The 23,557-nt window shown below is 35.7% G+C and overlaps 1 protein-coding gene across 1 annotated transcript; it reads left to right on the top strand.

Annotated features, from left to right (window-relative positions):
• The first annotated feature begins 2,272 nt into the window (after positions 1–2,272).
• LOC144966983 (uncharacterized) lies at positions 2,273–23,211 on the top strand. The gene is made up of 15 exons (XM_078903680.1): positions 2,273–2,489; positions 3,898–4,064; positions 5,805–5,900; positions 6,586–6,756; positions 8,227–8,326; positions 9,353–11,688; positions 12,951–13,163; positions 13,892–14,108; positions 15,168–15,384; positions 16,371–16,454; positions 16,689–17,851; positions 18,377–18,489; positions 19,957–20,088; positions 20,540–20,797; positions 22,300–23,211. Exons 1-15 carry the CDS (start codon positions 2,465–2,467, stop codon positions 22,471–22,473), a joined length of 5,466 nt encoding a protein of 1,821 aa, XP_078759806.1. The 5' UTR covers positions 2,273–2,464; the 3' UTR covers positions 22,474–23,211.
• The last annotated feature ends 346 nt before the right edge of the window (positions 23,212–23,557 follow it).

Genomic DNA, 23,557 nt, shown 5'->3' with positions numbered 1-23,557 from the left:
TCTGGAAGAAATTGTAGTGTCAGAAATATTGAATGGTATCTACGTATCAGGACCATTAGGCATATCAAAGCCAACGATAGTATATCTCTGGAAGAAATTGTAGTGTCAGAAATATTGAATGGTATCTACGTATCAGGACCATTAGGCATATCAAAGCCAACGATAGTATATCTCTGGAAGAAATTGTAGTGTCAGAAATATTGAATGGTATCTACGTACAGGACCATTAGGCATATCAAAGCCAACGATAGTATATCTCTGGAAGAAATTGTAGTGTCAGACATATTGAATGGTATCTACGTATCAGGACCATTAGACATATCAAAGCCAACGATAGTATATCTCTGGAAGAAATTGTAGTGTCAGACATATTGAATGGTATCTACGTATCAGGACCATTAGACATATCAAAGCCAACGATAGTATATCTCTGGAAGAAATTGTAGTGTCAGAAATATTGAATGGTATCTACGTATCAGGACCATTAGACATATCAAAGCCAACGATAGTATATCTCTGGAAGAAATTGTAGTGTCAGAAATATTGAATGGTATCTACGTATCAGGACCATTAGACATATCAAAGCCAACGATAGTATATCTCTGGAAGAAATTGTAGTGTCAGACATATTGAATGGTATCTACGTATCAGGACCATTAGACATATCAAAGCCAACGATAGTATATCTCTGGAAGAAATTGTAGTGTCAGACATATTGAATGGTATCTACGTACCAGGACCATTAGGCATATCAAAGCCAACGATAGTATATCTCTGGAAGAAATTGTAGTGTCAGAAATATTGAATGGTATCTACGTATCAGGACCATTAGGCATATCAAAGCCAACGATAGTATATCTCTGGAAGAAATTGTAGTGTCAGAAATATTGAATGGTATCTACGTACCAGGACCATTAGGCATATCAAAGCCAACGATAGTATATAACGAGTAAAGTTGAGATTTTATTCTTTAGCTGTTCTATAGCGCAATAGCCACTAAACTCAAAGCTCTTTACAAAGGGCCCCTGACCAACAGCAACACGTAACATAAAGAGCGAGACCTGATGCCTGTTAGGCGATAATTCAATTTTTTTTTCAGACAGAGACAACACTGTTAACGGCCAGGTATTCATTCCATACATGAGTACGGTTAGAGAATGTGAGTAATGAGTTGTTTTTTTTTTCCAAGGACTCAACTATGCGCCGAGCGAAGCTTGAACCAGGGACTTTCCGATCTGAAAGCGAGTGTCTTATCATGAGACCACATAGCCGCACATAAAAAAGGCTCAGAAAATAAAACAATACAAATTACGACGTTTCTGCCTTTGGCCACAGCCGGGCGAAAGATAAAACACGCAGATAATGGCAACAATAAATAATTAAATAATTAAATAAATAAATTAATTAAAACAAATTTTTAAAAGGTAACTTGGTGTATTAAACTTTTGAATAATTTCAGCTTTTAAAATGCCCAACTGGTAAATCTTCCAGTCTCCACTCCAGCTACCTCATCGATATTGTGGATAATCGATATGCTCTTTAGATAATATTTGTCCATAATATTTCGGATTTTATTAGACATTGAAAAATATGTGGTGAATCTGGCTTGGATCTTACACCAAATCAACACTAGCGATTCAATCAAAACTGATCATTCGAGACAAATATGGAATTTGGTTACAAACATTCCAGTTCGATATTTTCTCGAAAACAATAGAGCAGTAAAGTTAGGTGCCCCAAACGTAAACAAAGGTCGAGAAGCACGTGGCAAACCACATGTTCCTGTCTTGACAGCTCACGTTCCAATGTAAATAATAGAAAAAAATAACCTTTAAAATTTGGCTGTTAGGTGGCAAAAGAAACACATATTCATAAATACTCGATCATGCATCAAATAATGTCTAGATATGGATATTTTATGGAACAAAAGGTAAAATTTTCTAAAATTTATCAAAAGTTACAGTCTATCTATTTTTAGACCAGAGCAAATTATTGCGCTGGTGTGAACAAAACGAGAATTATTCGGAGCCTGATTTTCATAATAATTTAGCCTTATATTATTATTTCTGCAACTGTTAGATTTTATGTAAACATATTTTCAATACTGAAAGTGTATTGCCTACAACTCAAACTACAAAATTGGGAGACCTATATTGTGCGTAAATTATTCCGGTCCCTAACGGAAATCACAAGCAACTTGTTATTGTTTACGTTTGGGGCACCTAACTTTACTGCTCTATTTGAAGCAAACTCAACATAACTACTATCCACCGGAAATAAATATAGCTTATGGGATTGATTCGCAATGTTGTTTAGTGTTTAGTCCATTCTCTGAGTTGTACAGAATCATGAAAAATGTATTTAATTACAAAATAAAATAAAGTAATCGCTTTTTGTGGTATCACATACTACTATTGGCATACATAAATGACGTTGCTATGCTAAATCAATCCGATATAGGGCAATGGACCAAGACAGAAGATATCAGAGTAAGTATAGTTCACTAACTTCGCCTTTCTCAGTTCACCAGTATCCAGCAGAAAAGAGGAATCCAAATCATAGCTAAAGTCTTATTCAGATATTTACAATTCGAAGTGATTTATCGACCGTACGCTGCGATAATGCGAGACATGAACGGACCGTATGGTTACTATTTTCAGAACACAGTGCAACTAAGTTATATTATTCCATAATTGTTGAAAAAAAAAAGTAAAAGTAAAAATAGAGACAGAGACAGAGAGGTGCGCCAGTCGACAGTGGAACCAACCTTTAGTTTAGCTCCTTGAAAGTTCTCAATCTTTCATTTAGATAGAAAAAGAAAAATAACAAAAACTTTACGCCTACCGTCAAAAGCAGTTTTGATTTGAAGATGCATTTGTTTTCTATAAAAACAAAAACAAAACAAACATTCCATTCGGTACAAGACAATTCTTGATGAGATGAATTATTTCGTAAATTTTCATGATTTCTTCCTGGCGAAATCGTCGGGGTCAAGTCATTTCAGTCAGTCGGTAATCATAGAAAACCTTGTATCAACTCCATCCATATTAACGTGTGGAGTGCCTCAGGGATCTATTCTCAGCCCCCTCCTTTTTACAATGTATACTGTTACCCTTTCTAATATGCTATCCACCTTTCCCATTGATTTTCATTTTTATGCTGATGACCCTCAGCTGTATACAAAACCCAATAATGATTCAGAGCTGTCATCAGTATCGGAAATTCCTCTTTCGGCATCGGAATTCCTACGAATGGTGTCGGAAATTCATGTGAGCCACATTTGAAGTTGGTGTCTCTGTGAAATGGTAACTCGACTCGAGTGTGGGCACTGATAGAAGTAGAAGAAATTCTATTTTGCCCACATCAGACTGACTCAGCTGATACTCTCTTCTTTTTAGTTTCTAAAACTGGATTTCCAAAGATTTTGTCTTTCTCTTAAATAAAGCAAGTTTAGACTACCTGTTGGTAGTTACTTTATCATTATTGTTATTTTGATTGGCATTCATCAATTTTATGTACCTGTCAATAATTAAGAAATTTAAATTGAATTTCACAAAGACATTACACTCGACTGTCATGATCTTATGAGTGCTCAAGAGCTAACTCGACTACATTGGATGTGACAAATGAAGTCAAAAGAATTTACTAGTTACTTTTGAAATAAAGAACAAATGACGAATTGATTTAAGATGATGAGAATATAGAAGGATGAAATTTAATGAGATGAATGTTCTTATGAATAGATAATGATCACAGTTACAAATGATAACATGACAATATTACGTTATTTCTGTGATCTTGAGGATAACATTTTTATTAACCCTTAAAAAAACCCCCAAAAACTATGAGATTATTTTGAATAATGTTAATACATTTTCAAATAATGAATATTCAAAGATATGAATGGTATGGTAAGACAACACCATCATCAGATGATGTCTCAGCCTCAACCACAATCGCAGTCGGAGGTGGACAAGCGTCGGAGGAACTATAAGCTGATTGCTGATCCCATGCTTGATCATGGCAGGGAAAAGGTCTACAGATTTGATGGTACCAATCCTTATGTAAGTATCGTGCTTACCTACTGTTGGCATCCACGCTTCCTTTCTGCCAATCAGACATTGTCTCTACAGTAACATTTAATAAAAATTATAAATGGGAGGGTTATTATATTGTTTAAAAAAGGGGATGTAAGTAGGAGAGTTTTATTGCTCTCCCTTCCTCAATTCGACTGCACTCGGGATCAATCTCAGTCCTGTTGTGTGTGAAGCGAGTACTCTACCAATTGAGCTATCTTAATCCCCAACTGCCATCAAGTCTGACCAAAATAGTCTATAAAACATGTACAATGATTATTGCAGTATTTTGGGAAAGAAAAAATAATAAGGGGAAGGAGAAAAGAACACTGTGTATGTGTCACACCGGTTGCCGACATTTAATCCAGCTGTATTCTGCGAGTCTGTTTGTCTGTCTTCATTAGTGTAGTTGATTAAACTTGCTAAATCAGATAAAAAAAAATCTATTATTATAGAATTTTGCATGATAGTAATCCATCAAAACTAGTAAAATTGAATAAGATTAACCATGAAACAATTTGGATAGTTTGTGAATCGAAAGTTTAGTGAAAGGAAAACATCCGGTTTGATGCTAAAAATAGCCACCAATGGGAATCCAAGGATGATGTACATCAACCTTTCGGGTCGCCTTGTTTTGAATGTTTACACAATAGGAATGAACGAAATTTTTGTCGTCCATTTCAAAATTTTCCAATCTTAAAAAGCTTGTTTCTGAACTAATACTGATCTCTCAAGAGTGGTTCTATCGCATAAATTACAGGATTTTTCATAATCTACAACATATTCTATAATTTTTTTTTGGACCTAATTCCCCTTACTATAGGTTATAGTTGCATGGATGGGTCATGATCTACGAGCTGAAAAATTTCCTCCTTTTTCTGGACTAGTTATTCTCACCCCTGGTGTTAAAGGTTAAGAAAGCAAAATTCGGGAATGAGATTTCAGATCTTGGAGAAAAAATAATAGCAGACAAAATGGCAACAAAGGCAGAGTATTTGAATACCGTGCAATTTATTGTTCAATCAAATGAATTGATATCTCCAGCTAAGATGAAGAAAAGTGAACTTCTGTCCTTTACACTGCTATGGACGCAGCAGTTAATGAGCTGAGTTGTCTCCGCTATTGGAGAAAAGTTTTCAATTGTCGAAGGGATAATACGTTGTTTAAACCCTTGAATTCGAAAAATCATCTTGAACACTCCTTGAAATTCGAAATGGAATTGCTGTAGGAATCCTTATTAAAGCCAAGTATTGGAGAAAGTTTTTAAAAGCACTAGAAAGCCCAGGCCATTTTTCATTCAGTTCGAATTGGGAATATGTGATTCTAAAAATGAAATTGAGGTTTTTATATTTTTTACAGGGATGTGAACAACTGTAAGGCACTTTTGTGTACTTTGATATGTTGCATCAACCAAAAATACATCCACATTCATAAAATTTATGTTTATTTATAAATGCCGAAAGTGACGACTCTCACTAAGTTTGAGGGTTTCAACGACACCATCAATAACTTTATATCCATGTATGATTTCAGTGGTTTGTAGTATGATACTCAGCATAAAATGTGCAACCAAATTTGTTAAATTTAGCTTGGTACCAATTTCTACCTGATAGCCCTATTTTTGTAGCTTAAATCTACTGGACTAATAATATACTTGTTTGTTTTTATGGTTTTATCTGGAAGACTAAAGTCATTATTTTTAAATATATTAAATTTGGTTATCTCCAGGATGGCAGAGTGATAGATGCTAGAGACCCAAGACCAAGATACCAACGAATATGCTACAGACGCAAACCTGCTGATCTTCCAGTGCCAAGATGGAAGGTAGGGACATTGGTGTCAAAAGTGTTATGATGGTATCAATGTGTCAATTTGAGATTTTAAAACACATGGGCACACGATTGTTGTTTTACCATATATCTTTCCTTTGAATAGTGAACAAACCTGGAAAAGAACCTTAAAAAAGCAAACAAAATTTAAAAAAAAATAATCTTATTAACAACTCAAGGGAGTTTTGCCCATTTACAAGGTTGCAATTACAATTACAATTTTCCGTATATTTACGGAATTCAGTATATTATCCTCAATATATTTTCCAATCACCTGCTAAACGGGAAAAAAAGTAAGTACAAAGGTCTTTTTACTGGAGTTCAGCACTCAGAAATGGGTCACTGAATGTGTTTGAGTCAAAGTTCAGTCAAATTTTGCCTCCTGAATTGGCAACCCCACATTTAATAAATTGTTGACTTACTTACTTATCCGAACCAGCGACAACCTGAGCTCTAGCCCTTCGGTCTTGTGTCATGAATACATTGTTGACAAAGTTACCATTGTTACAAGAAGAAAACAAAAAGTGTCCATCATCACTCAGATAAAAAATAATATTCTGTTTTAGTATTCTTGCATGAAATCTGGACCAGTGAGTATGTATGTCATTTGTAATTCATGTTGCTTAATGAATCACAAATGTATTTTTGATATCAATCAATTGTATGACATTATTTTTCAGTATGATTGTTATTATGTGGGTACCCCTCCTGCAAAGGATGTCACCTTCAGTAACTTGAATGACAACATCAAACCAGACTTTCTGGAAAATATGGTCAGGAGTTTTGGAAAAGTGGAGGATGTCAAAATATATTACCATCCACGGACCAAGAAACATCTTGGCATTGGAAAAGTAATTTTTTCTTATTTGTTTGTTTGTTTAAAGATTTTTTGATAAGCTAGTCAAGTTGTAAAATGGTTTGAAATTAAACATTAAAAAGTAATATACTATTCTTAATTTATCTCAGTGATCTTTTAAGAAAGCATGCTATTCATAAGGAATTCCTCTTCCCTTAAGGCCGTGTGGTATGATGTTTCCACACAAATGGTTTAAATTGAAGGGAGAAAATGATCTCGTTCTGACTTTCTTGTTAATGCGAGGCAACCATTTGTAGAATCTTGGACGGAATATAAGGTTCAGGGTATTGAAGGTTTCTGTATTGACTCAGAGAGATAAGAAAGGGCGATGCCTTCAGTCCATCGGTTTTTGTCCTAGGCATTTTCTTATTGATGAGTAAATTATACGTTTTATTTTTTGATTCCATTTTGGTGAATGTCAATTTCATTTAGTAAAACTTGCATAGTTAGTGTGTGCGACTGTTGTGTGTGTGTCTGTTTGTCTCGGTACGAGTGTGTTTATGGTTTGATAAGTATATTGTAAAGCGCTTTGGGGCTTCGGAATTTAGTGCTATAAAAGAACACTTTATTATTATATAATAATAATAATAATAATAATAATAATGATAATGATAATAATAATAATAATAATAATGATAATAATAATAATGATAATAACAATAGTAATAATAATAGTAATAATAATAATAATAATAATAATAATAATAATAATAATAATAATAATAATAATAACAAAAGTAATATAATAATAATAATAATAATAATAATAATAATAATAATAATAATAATAATAATAATAATAATAATAATAATAATAATAGTAAATCACTTTTAGTTTAGCCAAGCTTAACATACAGTACAACCTCTGGATAACGACATCGCCTGGGACGGAGACGGGAAAATTATGTCGTTGTCCAGAGTGTCATTATTCCGGGGTTTTCAAGATGGCCGAAAAAGGGGGTGTGGTGAGACCCGTGAGCTCTATACATGGACCAGTCCCTGAGAGAAAACACATCCCAACAAAGTTATAATGTGTATTTCTCCTGTTTACAAAGGGTATACCAGTTATGCTCTCACTCTCCAATGTGTATTGTCATTGTTTTGATCGTTAACACACACAATGCTCGAACGCCATTTAACAAAACTAAGATTAAGTCAAGACAATCAAGTGCCAATATGATAATACCAGACAAGAATGCGATGCTCACATCTAGTTTTGATTTTAATTAAATTCCATGCAATACGCTGATGAGATTTGAATTACCCACATTTTTATTTCAGTACATGAAGATTTACAAACATTTAGAACAACAACTGATTTTTCAAATGAAAATAATAAAGTGAAAGAGTCTCTAATCTAATTATATTTCCCTGCTATCATCAAGGATTCCCCATCTACATGTTGTAATACAATTTCTCATTTGAAAAAGATGTCATGAGTCGCATGTAACATTTCTGGTTTCAGGTCGTGTTTGCATCAAGCAAGTCAGCCAAAGCCTGTGTTGAAAAACTTCACAGGACATCGAAAATGGGAAATATCATGAATGTATTGCTTGATGCAACAGGTCAGGTTATTGTAATTGTTTAAACTATATAACAATGCCCATAGGATTTTGAGAACTTTGAAACATTGTGCATATCAGTTTTGGTGGCACAGTTTTCTTGGAATTGTATTCTATTACCTCATAATGTACATTTATCTTTTCTCCCTCCATCGTACCCTAGGATTATTGTTTACTCGTATTTTATTGATATTTAAATGCAATAAATAAATATAAATTCAATATGAATATAATGATTGCTACTTTTTGGGTAAGTTGTCTCAAAACTCGAGGATTATTAATCTCTAGAACTTCAGTCATTTTTCTACTTCGAATAGTCTAGTGGCGGAACGAGAGGGAACAAGGCTGTAAACCTTATTTTATCTATCGTGGGTAACATTCATTCTTTGTGTCTTTTGTTTGAGATGAAACCAGATGTAACAGATGGCCAGAGCATACAAATCAGTGTGGTGGGGGCATTGAGGGGGGGTGGTCTCTTTGTTGGCTTCGTTTATGGCTTGAAAGGTTACTAACTTGCCTTCAACAAGTTGAAGGACAAAGTTAAACTAATAACCAATCAGAATGAATTATATTTTTACTACATTTCCAAATATAGAAAGGTTAACAATTCCATTCATAAACGGGATCGACCTTGTCCTCATTACTGGACTGGCGTACTCGTTGTCAAAGCCAAATAGTCTTCAATACTGGACAGGCGTGCTTGTTGTCAAATCCAAATAGTCCTCATTACTGGACTGGCGTACTCGTTGTCAAAGCCAAATAGTCTTCAATACTGGACAGGCGCTCCATAAACTCAGTTATGCTCGTCCTCAGAAATTGACCTGAGCTTTACTAGATTTCAAACTCACAAATGGCTTTGCTTCTGCTAATTGTCTTCATATAAATTAATTAGATATTAGTTAATTTTCATGTTTTCACACCTCAGATGTCATTCATTGAATTTTTAATTAGTGAAACTTTACACTTCATGTTTTGGAATAATCATAATTTGATTTGATTTGATTTGAGATGACATTTTCTGGTCTTTAGGAAAAGAGAGGCAGCGTCTCATCGATGAAAGGTGCTCAGAACGCCCAAGAATCGACCTTGAGTTAAAGAAGGCTCCAATTCACACAAGAACAAATAGTGTAGATACCCTTGAAAGATATGATTACGTTGAACCTGAAACAGAAAGAAATCCCCAAAAATTCAAATATCGGCCTCATGAAAAACCAAACACTGCTGATTCTGCAACCTCATCTGCACAGCCAAGCGATGGACCTTCAAATTCCAGTACACCATTCTCATCACAAACTACATTTACACCAAGTTCCAATTCATCCTTTGACATGCATCCGATGCCGCCAGTCAGTAATCCTCTACCTCGTGATGAGTTTTCATATAGTCACCACGATGGTCCTCCACCCCCTCATCATCACCATCACCACCATCACCATCATCAGCATCATTCGCAGTTCGGTAATCACAATACCCTGCCACCACATCCACAGACTCCTGCCCATCATGGCCCCCCACCTGTTACTCCTCATCATCCCCATTTTCCTGATACTTATGTTGGACTTCAAAGTGGACCATCTGTCCCCGGCCAGTTTGATAACCCTCCTTTCAACATGCGTGCTGAACGTGACGAACCACCAGATTGGCGGCGTGATGGTGGGAATCGTGGTATCCAACATTCTAACAAAGACTTTCATGGAAACCATGACTGGAATCATTCAAGAGGGCCGGAGAATAAGCCTGCCCCACCTTCTTTTAAGAAAGATCCGAGGACCGAAAAACCACCACCTTTAGAGATGCCACCGAAAGAAATTCCAATGGAGCCGGTTAGTAATAATAGCATTCGGGATGAACTATCGACTCCTAAAAATCTGGAGACTCCAACGCCAGAGGCAGAAATAGAGGAAGAGCCGAGATTTATGAGCCTGGAATCTAGAATTCAAAGTCTGCTTCAAGGTGGTTCAGAAAATGAAGACAAGGATGATGCGGCAAAGAGGAATGGACCAGAGATGGGCAATACTGAATCCAATGCAGTACCTTCTCCAAAAACAACCATGACACCCACTCAACATCATCCAATTCACCCATCACAAGATTCTCCTGCAGGATGGGATTCTAGGCATGGACCTGGACCGGTCCCTCCACATTTAAATTTACCCTCATCAGCTGCTTCTCCAATTCTACCACATCATCATCACCACCCTGCACCTCCTCATCTGCATCAACAGCACCATCCTCATCTCCCGCAACATCCTAATATGCCACCAGTTCATCATTCTGGGATGCCTTCACAATCATTGCCAGGCTCTCATGTCCCGCCTCATATTCCCTTATCTCATCCCCATCAACATCCACCCCACCATCACCCCCACCCCCAAATACCCCCGTCGCCTCATCACTCAGGTCCCCAGAGACCACAACATCATCTCCCTACTGCTTCCCCATTACCTCACCATCTCCAAGGCCCACCTCTTCCTCATCTTGCCGGACCTGGCCCAGGACAAGGACCTCTCCAGCCTCATTTACAACATCCAGTCCCCCATTCAAGTGGTCCACCACCTCCACATCGCCATCCGCATCCACAAGGAGCTCCTTCATCCATTGATATGTGGCCAGGGTCCAAGGGTATGCCTCCTCCTGGCCAACCCCCAGGGACAACCTGGCACTCAGGGTCGCCATTAGACTCAACGCAATCACCCATGTATGCTTTAGATCATCATCAATCACCGCACACTCACAGAAATGCAACAGACTCTGTAGACGACAGAAGAAATAACCGTTTCAATAAAAATAAAAAGGGCAAGACACTAGATGATAGCAATAATAAAAACAATGATTCATATTTCATTCCACCCGGACTGGGCAATCACAAAATTATCTCAGATGGTTTTTTGAAAAACAACTCCTCCTCCCCACTAACCGATGATAGTCATAGACAAGGAGGAAACGAAGGGAAACAAACTTCCCCTCGGCCCCTAATGGATTTGAATTTTGATGCTAAGAAAGTTTTAGATGAGGATAAAATTCAAAATGGACTGGGTTCTGATGTAGAAATGGAGGATGATCGAATGAGTTTAGATTCGGTGAGTAGTGGTGAGGAGAGGCTGGAAGTAAATCCTCCTAATGGTATGAACAAAAGAACTTTTAGTGGTGATTGGCATCAACATGCTTTTGACAATTATAGTGCATTTGATACAGATTATGATGCTGAGAGTGAATATGTTACGCAGATGTTTTCTCATGTTTTGGGAGAATTTGTCACTGAGTTAAAGTCCATTATGCAAAAAGACTTGTGCAAGAAGATGGTGGAAACTTCTGCTTTCAAGTATTTTGAAAAATGGTGGGACCAACAGGAGCAGACGCATAAGGTGAGTTTTTAAAGTCTTTTTATTTGTTTTTTTTCTTCTTTCAGATTGATTTAATTGGTTTTATTTTTTTTTCATCTTCTCCCTGTTGTTGTTGTCGTCGTCGTCCTCCTCCTCCTGTCATCGTCCTCGTCCTCCTCCTCCTGTCATCGTCCTCGTCCTCCTCCTCCCCCCCTCTTCTTCTTCTTCTTCTTCTTCTTCTTCTTCTTCTTCTTCTTCTTCTTCTTCTTCTTCTTCTTCTTCTTCTTCTTCTTCTTCTTCTTCTTCTTCTTCTTCTTCTTCTTCTCATGCGAATTTATGATCCTATCTTTAAATTATATGTTTATAATAATTTGTTTTTATCCTTCATTGAAAGTGAAAGTGAAGTTGTCCTAATTGGGTTGGATTCAGTTTTTACTATTTTTTAAATTCATATATTCATATATTTTTATTCAACATTATCTGATTTTGGAGTTTTGTTTGAATATAAAGATTTAAAAAAAAAAGAAGAAAAATGTGGTTGATGAGTGGTCAAAGATGTCTGCAGGTTTTTCTATACTTTGGTGCTAGCACCCGCGTTAATGTAGTCTCTCATAGTAATAATAATAATAATGGTAGCAGGAAAGTGTGTCAACATTTGATGAAACAAAGATGTCTCCTAATGGCAATAGTCTCTGATAGTGATAGCATGTAAGTGTGTTAACGTTTGATGAAATCAAAGACTCTCTAACTGTAAATAGTCTCTGAAAATGATAGCATGAAAGTATGTCAAAATTCAATGAGATTGGAAAATCCATCAAGTGTAAGCTGTTCGAGGCAATGAAAGAAAAGACCATCACACATCACAGAAATATACTTAAATAAGTTTTAAATCTAATTTTTTCAACATTTGAAACTGAAGCAAGTTTAGATTTACTTGCTGGGCTCGTATCAAATGCTGGCGGCCACTTGTTTCCACTTGTTTCTCTTTTTATATTTTCATTTAGGTCATTATTTATTAACTTTGATTTATTTTTATATTCAAGCTATTATTATTAATATTGATACATCAGTTCTTGTCTTATGGAAAAAATTGACAAACATAGTGTGTATTTAAAAACTGAATTTGGGGTAGAATATAATATATGTGTGTCTTCTAGTCTGTCATACTTCCTTCTTTTCTACCTGGGTTGAAATATGTCCATGCCATATACCTAAATTATTTCTGGAATTTTAAAACCATATCTAATTCAAGAGAGTATCCCCCCCCCCCCCCCCCTCTTCCTCATATGTCTCATATTTTACAGGCACCAGCTAAAACTCAAAGTCAAGAAATTAAAAAAGAAAAACCGATACCAACTTCAACTGCTCCACCAATCAACTCTGCTCTCGCTGGATTGTTTGAAACCAGACATCCGTGGACCAAAGATGGCGGGATGGATATCGGTGGATTCACTCGCTACAGTACAGGGGGTTTACTTGGAATTCGTTCTGGCATGTCTAAACTTCCATCTTTTAAGGTATTGTCTGCCAATCCTTCCTATCCTCCTCCCCCCCCCCCCCCAGAACTGTCCAGATCCCAGTTTGACAATAGTCATTATTTTGTTCATGTCATATAGTAGAGAGTTTACCACTTAAAATTAACCTCAAGACTCAGAGTCTAGAAGAATAATTTCTTCCAGTTTATTATAGGCCTAGAATTAAATATTTTCCAATTTTTGAAATGAGAAAGACGGGATTTGTAAGGAGGAAATTTATTTCAGTTATTGTTCTTTGGGTCCATTAAAGGTTTGCTTTTATGTGTAGTGATTGGTACATGCTTATATGTTGTTTAATTTGATTGTTAAAGATGGGAATATACTCCTCCTATTCCATGTTAAGTGCAACCCAAATACAACAAACTCGAATCCAACAAAAAACTCATATCTAACGACTATATGAAAAATTCCCACTTTTTGTTTTCATCGATAAACATTAATACTTTTGATAACTCGGATTCAACGAAATCAGAAAGTGTTCTGATGGTTTCATCGTGTTTGGATTGCCATATCAATATTTTAATCTTTAAAACTAAAACATTGAATTATCCTATGCATAAGGGATGACAGCCCTGATTTACTTCTTTTTTTTTTTATAACCCAAATTATTGCAATGTTATTTTTTTTCCTTCAAATTTAATCATATTCTCAGATTATAGCAATAGAAAATTGGGTTTGTCTTTCAATTCATGACATTGTCTGTCTGGCAGAAAAAAGTTCAAGAACCTGTTATTGAAGAACAGTCAAAAACAACCTCAGTCAAAATTAGCAAAACAAAGAGTAAAGAGGAGAAAGAGGGATATGAAGACGATGATGAGGATGACGACGATGAAGCATCTGACTTTGAGGAGACTTCGAAAGCACTTGGAAAGAAACCAAGAAAGAGAATCTACAGCTCGGATGAGGAATCTGAAGATGAGAAAGCAGGTAATTCGTGGTTGGCAGTTTGGAATTGGAATTAGAATATCCCTCAAATAGTTTTAAAATTTACAAACTCTATATTTGTTAATATTGATTGTATAATAATAATAATAATAATAGTAATTAAAAAAAATATAATGATAATGATAAAAATAATAATAATAATAATAATAATAATAATAATAATAATAATAATAATAATAATAATAATAATAATAATAATAATTAAAAAAAAAATGATAATGATAAAAATATAATAATAATAATAATAATAATAATAATATTAATAATAATAATAAAAATAATAAAAATAATAACAATAATAATAATAATAATAATAATAATAATAATAATAATAATAATAATAATAATAATAATAATAATAATAATAATAATAATAATAATAATAATAATAATAATAAAATAATAATAATAATAATAATAATAATAATAATAATAATAATAATAATAATCTTATTGTAATGGGGCTAAGCCCCCATAAACTGCAGCTCTATCGATTTAAAAACTAAGAAATCGAGAACAGTCAATTTTGGAATGTTGATTCGGGAATGACAAAACGCTATTTGTTTTGGGTTTTTTTTTTCACAGTTTGAATGAAATAACTAAATCATTAAAAAAAATATATATAAAAAAATAAATTGAGAGCCGCCTACAAAATGAAATCTTTCTCCACAAATAACCTCTGGTGCGCATTGTGTTTCTAATCTTTCATAAGAGGTATGAGATCAGAGATACAATGGAGAAAACAAATGAAATAGAGGGATCAGAGGTTCAGAAGCTATACTTATAAGTAATAAAATAATAAGTTACCTACATGGTGCTCAACTTCCACATAAATATTCAGCGGTGCTTTACAATATTAAATGTCATTGAAACATTCATTCATTGACAAGTTTGAGAACACATATGTAAAGAAACAAACACACACACACACACACAGGCACACACACACACACACACACACACACACACACACACACACACACAAATATTTATGCTTTTTTCTTCATGTGTCTTCATGCAATTTGTTGGTTACAATTACAGATGTTGAGGTTGAGAAAGAGAGTGAAGAAGAAGAAGAAGAAGAGGAGAGTGAAGCAGAGAGCAGTGCCATTGATGAAAGTGAGGACGAGGAAGAAGAGAGTGATCTCTCTGAGGAAGAAGAAGAAAAGGACGAAGAAGAATCAGAAGAGGAAGAATCAGAGGAGGAGGAAGTTAAAGTAAAGGCAGAATCAGCTAAAGAATCGAGTGATGAAGAGATGTAAGTATTTATCTAAAACATATCAAGGGGATTAGCATGTTTTCTTCAATTCATTCATGGAAGTTTCTCTCACTCCTTTCTTTCTGTCTTTTTCTTTCTTTCTTTCTTTCTTTCCTTGTCAATGAGTAAGAGTTTAAGAGTTTTAATTGAAATTAATTATCCGCATTAATAATAATTTTTAAAATGATTTTTAAAATAGAATATGCTGTCGAATTTGTGCTTGCGGCCACCTGCCATGGCGGCCAAACTTCATGGCTGACCATAATTTTTTTCTCTTATTTGCATAAGGCGGCCACTCTGCAACTCGTTGGAATTGTGGATAGAGAACATTTTTAGTGTCTTTATGAAAGTCACCCAGTTTAACTTTGTTGCAAATACAATAATACAATCTTGTTATTCCCTGCCAGTAAGAGAAATCTGATGGACATGTAATTTGTCAGATGCATCAATGCAAATACGATGTGCCACACGACTCTACAGTCGGATGCTTGAGTAATTCGATCAGACTCGAATTGCATTGAAACTTACGTTTTATGAATTAAAATATTTTTTTTTCCTTGTAAATGTAAATCATCTGTTATGTATTATTGTATTTGTTATTTTTAATGTATAATGTAAGCACTTGAGTGTATTCCTCTTTGTTGGATTTTGTGCTTGTGTCCGGATGAGACTTATAGGTGATCTCAAACTAAGTGCATTGGTGGTGTGCTCTTGGAATCTACATCTGATCCCTATTTGTTCCCAGTTCCCCTTTGTCTTACTTTATCTTGGGTGCTTTATTGTAATTCTAGAACTTTTTACTATCCCATTTTCTTCCTTTTTACTGGCGCTGATATGACCTAAATGTGTTGCAAGCGCCGTAAAACCCTTAAAAGCAAACAAAACGTATGTTTTATGAGCCCAGTGGAATCGGGTTGTCATGAAAAATATATTTTTATTTTTTCTCTCTTCAGTTGTTATAATTCATTTTTACAAACATTTTACAGAGATGAACCAGCCAAGGAGAAATCCGATGATGATGCTGAAATGAAATCTGATGAGGACTCAGATTTAAGTGATATAGAAAAAGTGTAAGTGTTGATAAACAGTTAATTATGTTATCATTACTCTAAAGCTCTATTTATAAGGAACTAAGTTCTTTGTCAATACCACCACTGTGATTGATGTAATCTTTTTTTTTTTTTTTGTCATTACTTTTTATACAATATCTAGTTGTGTTTATTTCTAGAGGAGTGATTTAGGCTAGACCAATTCTAAATTATGTTTTGCCACTTGATGCTTGAATGTTTTATTGTTCTTTTCAGATCTTCCGAAAGTGAAGCAGTTGCCTTATCCCCTGTTATGAAAAGACTTTCACCTGTGAAAGAACAGGGAAAGGAAGAAGAAGAAGAAGAAGAGGAGGAGGAGGAGGAGGAGGAAGATGAAGAGGAAGGTGAAATCAAAGAGGATATCAAGTCAGAAGAAGAGGAGGAGTCTGAAGAGGGTGAAATCAAAGAAGAGCCAATATTTGAACCACCAGTGCCTAAGGCTCCACCGACAAGAGGCAGAGGGAGGGGGAGAGGAAGGGGCAGGGGTGGAAGGAGAGGATGGAGAAAAAGTATTGATTCATCTGATGATGAGGCTAGGCAGGTGGCCAATGAAGCAATTGAGGTGAAGAAAGAAAACGACAAATTGGTTGATTTCAACTCCACGGAGGCAGAGGCAGCAGAGATGTTAATGGCCTTGGCTGCTCATAGACCCTTGAAGCCAGAACCGTTGGATACATTCAGGGCTGATCCTCAGGAGGAAGAAGAAAATAGAAGGAAACAAATACAACGCTCCATGGCAGAGCATGATTACTCCTCAGCAGCTCCTCCAGAAGAGGACAACGATGATTCAGATGCCACGGATTCAGCTGATGATGATGCAATAAGAATAAGTCAGGAAATTTGGATTGATCACAACTACTGCTTGCCGTCTGCTCGTGTCAAAGTCAAGGAAGATCCTCGTTCTGAGACAAAGGCACAAGCTAGGTTACGTAAAAAGAGTGAAGAGATCTCTGCCAAAATTGATGCTACTATTGATGAGGTGATATCTCAGGGAATGAAAAAGGAATCTGAGACCAAAAAGAAATCTCCTGCAGCGAGCAGAAAGGGCAAAGGAAAGTTGACAGACGTGACCAATAAACAGAAAGGCAGCCGAGAACTGGCCAGTATCTTGCCAGACGTTGAACCCAAACCAAAAATCACATTTACACCTCGCTCCTTGCACGAAGAAAGGCAAGTGTTCTTTGACATTTACAATAGGGGCATGGATACGGAGGATATCAACTTGCTGAAACGGACGTACGACTCTCTGATGCAAACGGATGATCCCATGTTCTATTGGTTGAATGACATTCTGTGGGTGGACCATCCAAACACTCACATACCCGACCCACCTCGCAAAAAGAGAAGACTTGAGGAAGCTGTTCGAGTCCATAAAACAGGTCAGTGAATGAGTTTTCTTTGTTGAATAGAAAGAAAGATATAAGACTTGTCACTTGGAAAATGTTTAATTCAGAAAAGTGAGTGGAGTAGGCACTTATGTTGATAACAACAAGAGATGAAGTGAAGTGAGTAGGAAAGTGCCAGAAGACAATAGAGAATAAACATTTCGCGGCGATGATGGGGGTTTGAACCCGTGACCTTACTGGTACGACAACTCCGCCTGGCCGGGGAGAGCGTGACTCTACCGTATGAGCTATCCATGTTGGTACGACAACTCCGCCTGGCGGGAGAAAGCGTGACTCTACCGTATGAGCTATCCCAAGGATCGTGGATAGCTCATACAGTAGAGTGTGTGTGGTTCATGGTAAAAATAACCAAGTGTTTGCTTGCGATTCCAGTTGAGCTATATGTCGGGTCAAGTGTTTGTGCATTTCTGTGATTGAGCCGTTGTATTTTGCTTTAACATTTTGTTTCATCTGAAGATGGTTAAATTTAAAATTAAACACAGTAACTATAATTTACAGGTAGTGCTCGCACTGAGGGATATTATAAGATGTCTGCAGAAGAAAAGTTTCAGTCTTTGGCCAATGCAAAAGATATACCAGTTCAGCAGGAAGAAGATGATTGGGGATTGCAGGTAAGCAAGCATTGTCTTTGTTGTTCAAGAATAGCAGTTAGATTCTTTGTGTTCTAGAACTTCTTGCTTGAATATTTTACCAACTTATGTATGACTTGTTGTTGATGTAGATTACAGTTTTAATTGATTCTAAAATCGGTTGTTTTAACAATTTTCTCCCAAACTTGGAATTTTTATAACAAGAAGAGAGAGAGAGAGTGGTGATGAAATTTCATTATTTAGCTTGATTTGTAATCAAATATGACCTATTGGGGATATGCCTTGTTGTTGCTTCCCCTTCCCTAAGGACGCAGTGCGTTATGTCATCTACAAGAAATTCCTGAAAGTTTATTATTTAATTAGTATTTTTTCTGGATTAAAAAAAAAGTCTAAATTTTTATTTCTCATGCTTCCGATGCAGTTTAGAGAATTTGAAATATTATTCATGATTTTTTAAAGGTTCTGGTAGGGATTGAGGAAGCTGTCAAATGTCCAGCTCTTGTTATGAGAGATATCTCTTTCCTTGTAAATAATCTTTCTGTCATGTGCTATTATGGTTATTTAATTTGTTTTGAATATACAGTTCACTCTGCTTAATTGCACATCAGTTACTCGCACACTCTGCTAATATGCTACACATTCCAGAAAAACAGATTTTTTTTCTATATGATCGCTCCGCTTAATCGCACACCATCTCCGCTTAATCGCTACACCTTCATTGGACTGACAACCAACAGCCATATGAAATCAACAAAACTGTTCCCGTTCCACACAACTTTTCGGCCAAAGCATTCTATTAATTCGTAACAATGGACAACAATATACCCATCAGTGGTAAACTGAAATCTCAGAAATCACTGGACTCCGTTCAGCCACACAAAAGACAATGCCTGGATAATGAAGATGAGGATGAGTCATCGGAATGTGACACATCACTCCTGACAAACACTGAAAATCTTGACATTGTAGACAAACTACTCCATTTCATCCAAGAAGAACGTTTGACAATTGATCTACATTGGTGAGATTGGAGACAAAGGTTTATAAACAACTTGCACAGAGTAGAAAGCAATCAATGATTTGTTATTACTGTTCTAACAATCAATGTCACACTTTGTTGTTGATAAAACATGAAAAAGAAATTTTTTTTTTTTAAAAAGAAAAAAAAAAAAAATTAATAAACGAGCAATCCAAATAAATAAATAAATAAAAAACAAACATTCTAATGAGGTCATGTCTAGAACTTGACGGTCCCAAGCCAGTAGAAAACTCAGGCAAGTCGGATAAGTTGGTTTTTGGTCTGATGGCCGTTGGTCGGTCGGATAAGTCGGATTTTGGTCGGATAATGGATATGTAGATCGAATAAAAAGTTGGTCTGCAGCTGACATGTCCTTCTCAATATTTTCACCTATCCTGGATAAATGTAATGTTTTTTTTCGTTTTTTTTCTCTGTTTACCCTTAAACAAGTAATCTTTTACTCATCACAGGATGACAACAAGAAAAATAAACAACAAACCTCAAGGGAAATTCGCAGTGAGAATCGCAGACTCCAAACTGCTATCGCTGCATTTCAAGAAAATCAGGAAATCAGTGATCTCCTCAAGTTTAACCAGCTTAAAGTAAGTAATACTTCCATTTTTTTTTTTTAAATTAAGAAAGCTCTCTATTTTTCTTCATTCAATGAATTTGAAAGGAAGTCTCCATCTTGAAAGTGAAAGAATCGGGACCAGGCAGGTACTGGTGTAAAGCCATTGCCTCTGTCTGAAATTATTGATGGTTCAGTTTAGAATTTCTGACATTATTACTGATGAATTTTGTGTTGGTTTCTCATTTTTAAATATTCAAGTAGGCTGGTATGTTATTTTTATTATTATTGCTGGCTAGAGTTAGTAACATTTTATCACAGAGGTTTTGCACTAGTTTGAAAACTTTTTTCCACCCATTTACAAACCTTGAACTTGTAACGACTAGGAAGATAAAATATGCAACATGAACCAAGATTTTTATGTCTTTTTTTTTCTTTTCTCTTTTTTATATTTCGAAATTTCCATTTTTTTGTTTGTTTTACAGTTCAGGAAAAAGCAGTTACGATTTGCCAAGTCAGGAATTCACGACTGGGGCCTCTTTGCCATGGAGCCCATTGCAGCTGATGAGATGGTTATTGAATACGTCGGACAATCCATTCGCCAGTCCATTGCGGATATCAGAGAGAAACATTATGAAAACACCGGTATCGGAAGCTCTTATCTATTTAGAGTTGACCACGACACCATCATTGACGCAACCAAATGCGGGAATCTGGCCAGGTTCATTAACCATTGTTGTAATGTAAGTATTCCAAAATTCACTAGGGGGGTGGGGGGGGGGGGGGGGGGGAGTTTGGAGGAGGAGGGACATATGATGCAAAATTCACTGGGGGAGGTGGGGGAGGGGGAAGGGGGGGAGTATGGAGGAGGAGGTGGCACATGATATGATGCATGATGCAAAATTGAATAGCTTTGTCGTAGAGGCTTTTAGGCTTGTGGGCTCAGTGGTTCAACTTGTAGTCTTATTTTTTCTGTGCTTCCTGTCAGTCCTTCAGAACCAAGAGATTCAAAGGACCAGAGCATATCCAGGTTGTCCAGCAAGGTCTTAAAGTCGTAAATCTGACCTCTCTGGAGGTCGAAAATTAGTTGAGGATTCAAAAAATGAACATTAAAAAAAATTCATGAAAGCATCCAATCTGAGAGGACCAAATTGCAAAAATACAATGAATGACACAGTTTTATTAGCTGCCATTTTGAATATCCCATTAATACAGTCTGACCAAGGTCGGTAATGAACATTGGTGGTCGGTTCTTGGTTAGTTTTCTTCCTCTCCTACATAGGGAGGTTCTTTTGATAAAGTCTTAAGGCAGGCCTGTAAATCTTCAGGCAATTATTAAAATTTTATAGAATAATAAATAAAAGGTGAATTTGAGTCACTGCTTGTGGAATAACGACTGGAGGTATTCAAATGAAAGTTGGATTGATGAAAAGAATAATTTTGCGTGCAATTGCCTCGTCACAAATATCGTGAGGTTGATTGGTACAGAATTCATGCCATTTCTATCTCCCAATGCACGACAAATCTACACTCTGGGAATGGAGTTGCTGATCACTGTTGACCCCTGATGCCTGTCGGGCGAGGTTACATCGGCTATGTGGTCTAGTGGTATGACACTCGCTTTCGGATCGGAAGATCCTGGGTTCGAGCCTCACTTGAGTTGAGTCCTTGGCAAAGGCTCTTTACTCACATTCTCTCACCGTACTCAAGTGTAAAATGAGTACCTGGCCGTTAACAGCTTTGTCTCTGTCCGAAAAAATTGTAACATCGCCTAACAGGCACCATGTCCCATCCTAAATGTTAGCTGTTGCTGTTGGCCAGGGACCCCTTGTAAAGCGCTTTGAGCACATTTAGTGGATATTGCTCTATATAAAAAAAAACACTCAGAAGAGCAGGAAACTAAACAGTTAGATTTATAGTGCAATTCAGACGTTGTATTAGGCATCAACATTTGGGAAAATAATTTAAAATATGATTGATCTCATATACTTAAAAATTCCCATAAATTGCCTGGAAAAACAAGCTGGAAATGATGAAAATCATGTAAATCATATGAATCTAAATTTGCATTTATTTCATTTGTTTTGTAAGGAAAAATTTTACATTTATGAATTAATGGTGCTTTGTTCTCATTAGATTAAAGGCATACAAAATGATCATTGGAGAAAAGTAAGATGTTTTTAGTTTTGACATTTCTCGTAATCTAATTTTCTTAACTTTTTTTATTTTTTTGATGCCCAAACAGCCCAATTGCTATGCTAAGATCATCACAGTGGATGGCCAGAAAAAGATAGTCATTTATTCCAAGAGGGACATCGATGTCAATGAGGAAATCACCTACGATTACAAGTTCCCTTATGAAGAGAATAAAATCCCTTGTTTATGCGGTGCTCAAGGATGTAGAGGAACTCTGAATTAATTCAAGGTTTGGAGTTGACATTTCTTGGAAAAGGAAATTTTATCTTTGAAAAGGAAATGGTAGCTATAAAAAACAGTCAGGTTGTCTGGATGATAAACTTAGGACCTTATCTTTTAGTAGGTACCGTAGTCAAAACTTAATTTTTGTCACATAAAGAGTCAAAATAGTGGCTGCATATAATGATACTAAATTTATCATTCATTTATATGCTTTTATGAGTCAGGTATTTAAATTAAATTATATTTGCATGTTTTTCAATACAACAAGTCACGTTTTCAGGAGGAGGGCCTATTAAAAATCTAACATAGCATTTCCTCTGAGAACATTTGAAATTAATCTCCTAACTGCAAGTAAATTAGTCATTGATAAGATTTAAGCTAAGAGTCTGGCGTCTCGGAGTTATAGCGCTATATAAGTTTTCAGCATTATTATTATTATTATTATTATTATAAGAAATGGCAAGACATATTTTGTATTATGCAAGGGAGATAAAAACATGGAATTTTGACCATAATTAACACGCTGCAGATCAAGAATCTATATTTTCGAACAGCCTGTACATCAAATGAAAGGCGATTCAAGCATAAAAAAGCATAATGAAATCGATTTAAATAAGAAAAAAGCAATATCTTTATTATACTTTTATAATAGCTGATAAGTCTCTTTCAAAGTTGGTCAGTAAGAAAATTAATCAACATACTTATAAAAATTATATTTAAAAACAAATAAAAAAAAAAATAGATCTAAGCATACATGAAAGAAACATCTGTGGAAAGATAAATTTAATACCTTTTATATGATGTCAGCTCTTAAAACTTTTGTCAGTTTTCCTATTATTGTTTATTGTTATCAACTCCTAACTTGTTTTACCGGAAACTGAAGTGGATCTCTACTGGACATGTTGAAGTTTTAAGAGAAAATCAAGTACTATTAATTAAGAATTGATAGCTGCATTTCAATTCTTTTCTCTACACTTAGAAGGCCCTTTAGTATATTATTTTATAAGCATTCTAATGTTTGTAGTTTCTAGTGCTTGTGTGCGATGTGACTTCTAGGTGATTTCAAACTAAGCACTGTGATATTG

This window comes from Berghia stephanieae, chromosome 3 (genome assembly GCF_034508935.2).
Source record: "Berghia stephanieae isolate SIO BIC M18660-M18661 chromosome 3, UCSD_Bste_1.3, whole genome shotgun sequence".
In the NCBI taxonomy this organism is placed as follows: domain Eukaryota; kingdom Metazoa; phylum Mollusca; class Gastropoda; order Nudibranchia; family Aeolidiidae; genus Berghia; species Berghia stephanieae.
The sequence above is the reverse complement of the archived record's forward strand: the minus strand, read 5'-3'. Positions and strand labels throughout refer to the sequence as shown.

What these genes read in the sequence shown, in the direction of transcription:
- LOC144966983 (XM_078903680.1), top strand. Translation starts at nt 2,465, where the DNA reads ATGGACCAAGACAGAAGATATCAGA. An exon ending in TTAAGTGATATAGAAAAAGT is followed by an intron (nt 16,455 to 16,688) that starts GTAAGTGTTGAT and finishes TGTTCTTTTCAG; the next exon opens with ATCTTCCGAAAGTGAAGCAG. An exon ending in TCATTAACCATTGTTGTAAT is followed by an intron (nt 20,798 to 22,299) that starts GTAAGTATTCCA and finishes ATGCCCAAACAG; the next exon opens with CCCAATTGCTATGCTAAGAT.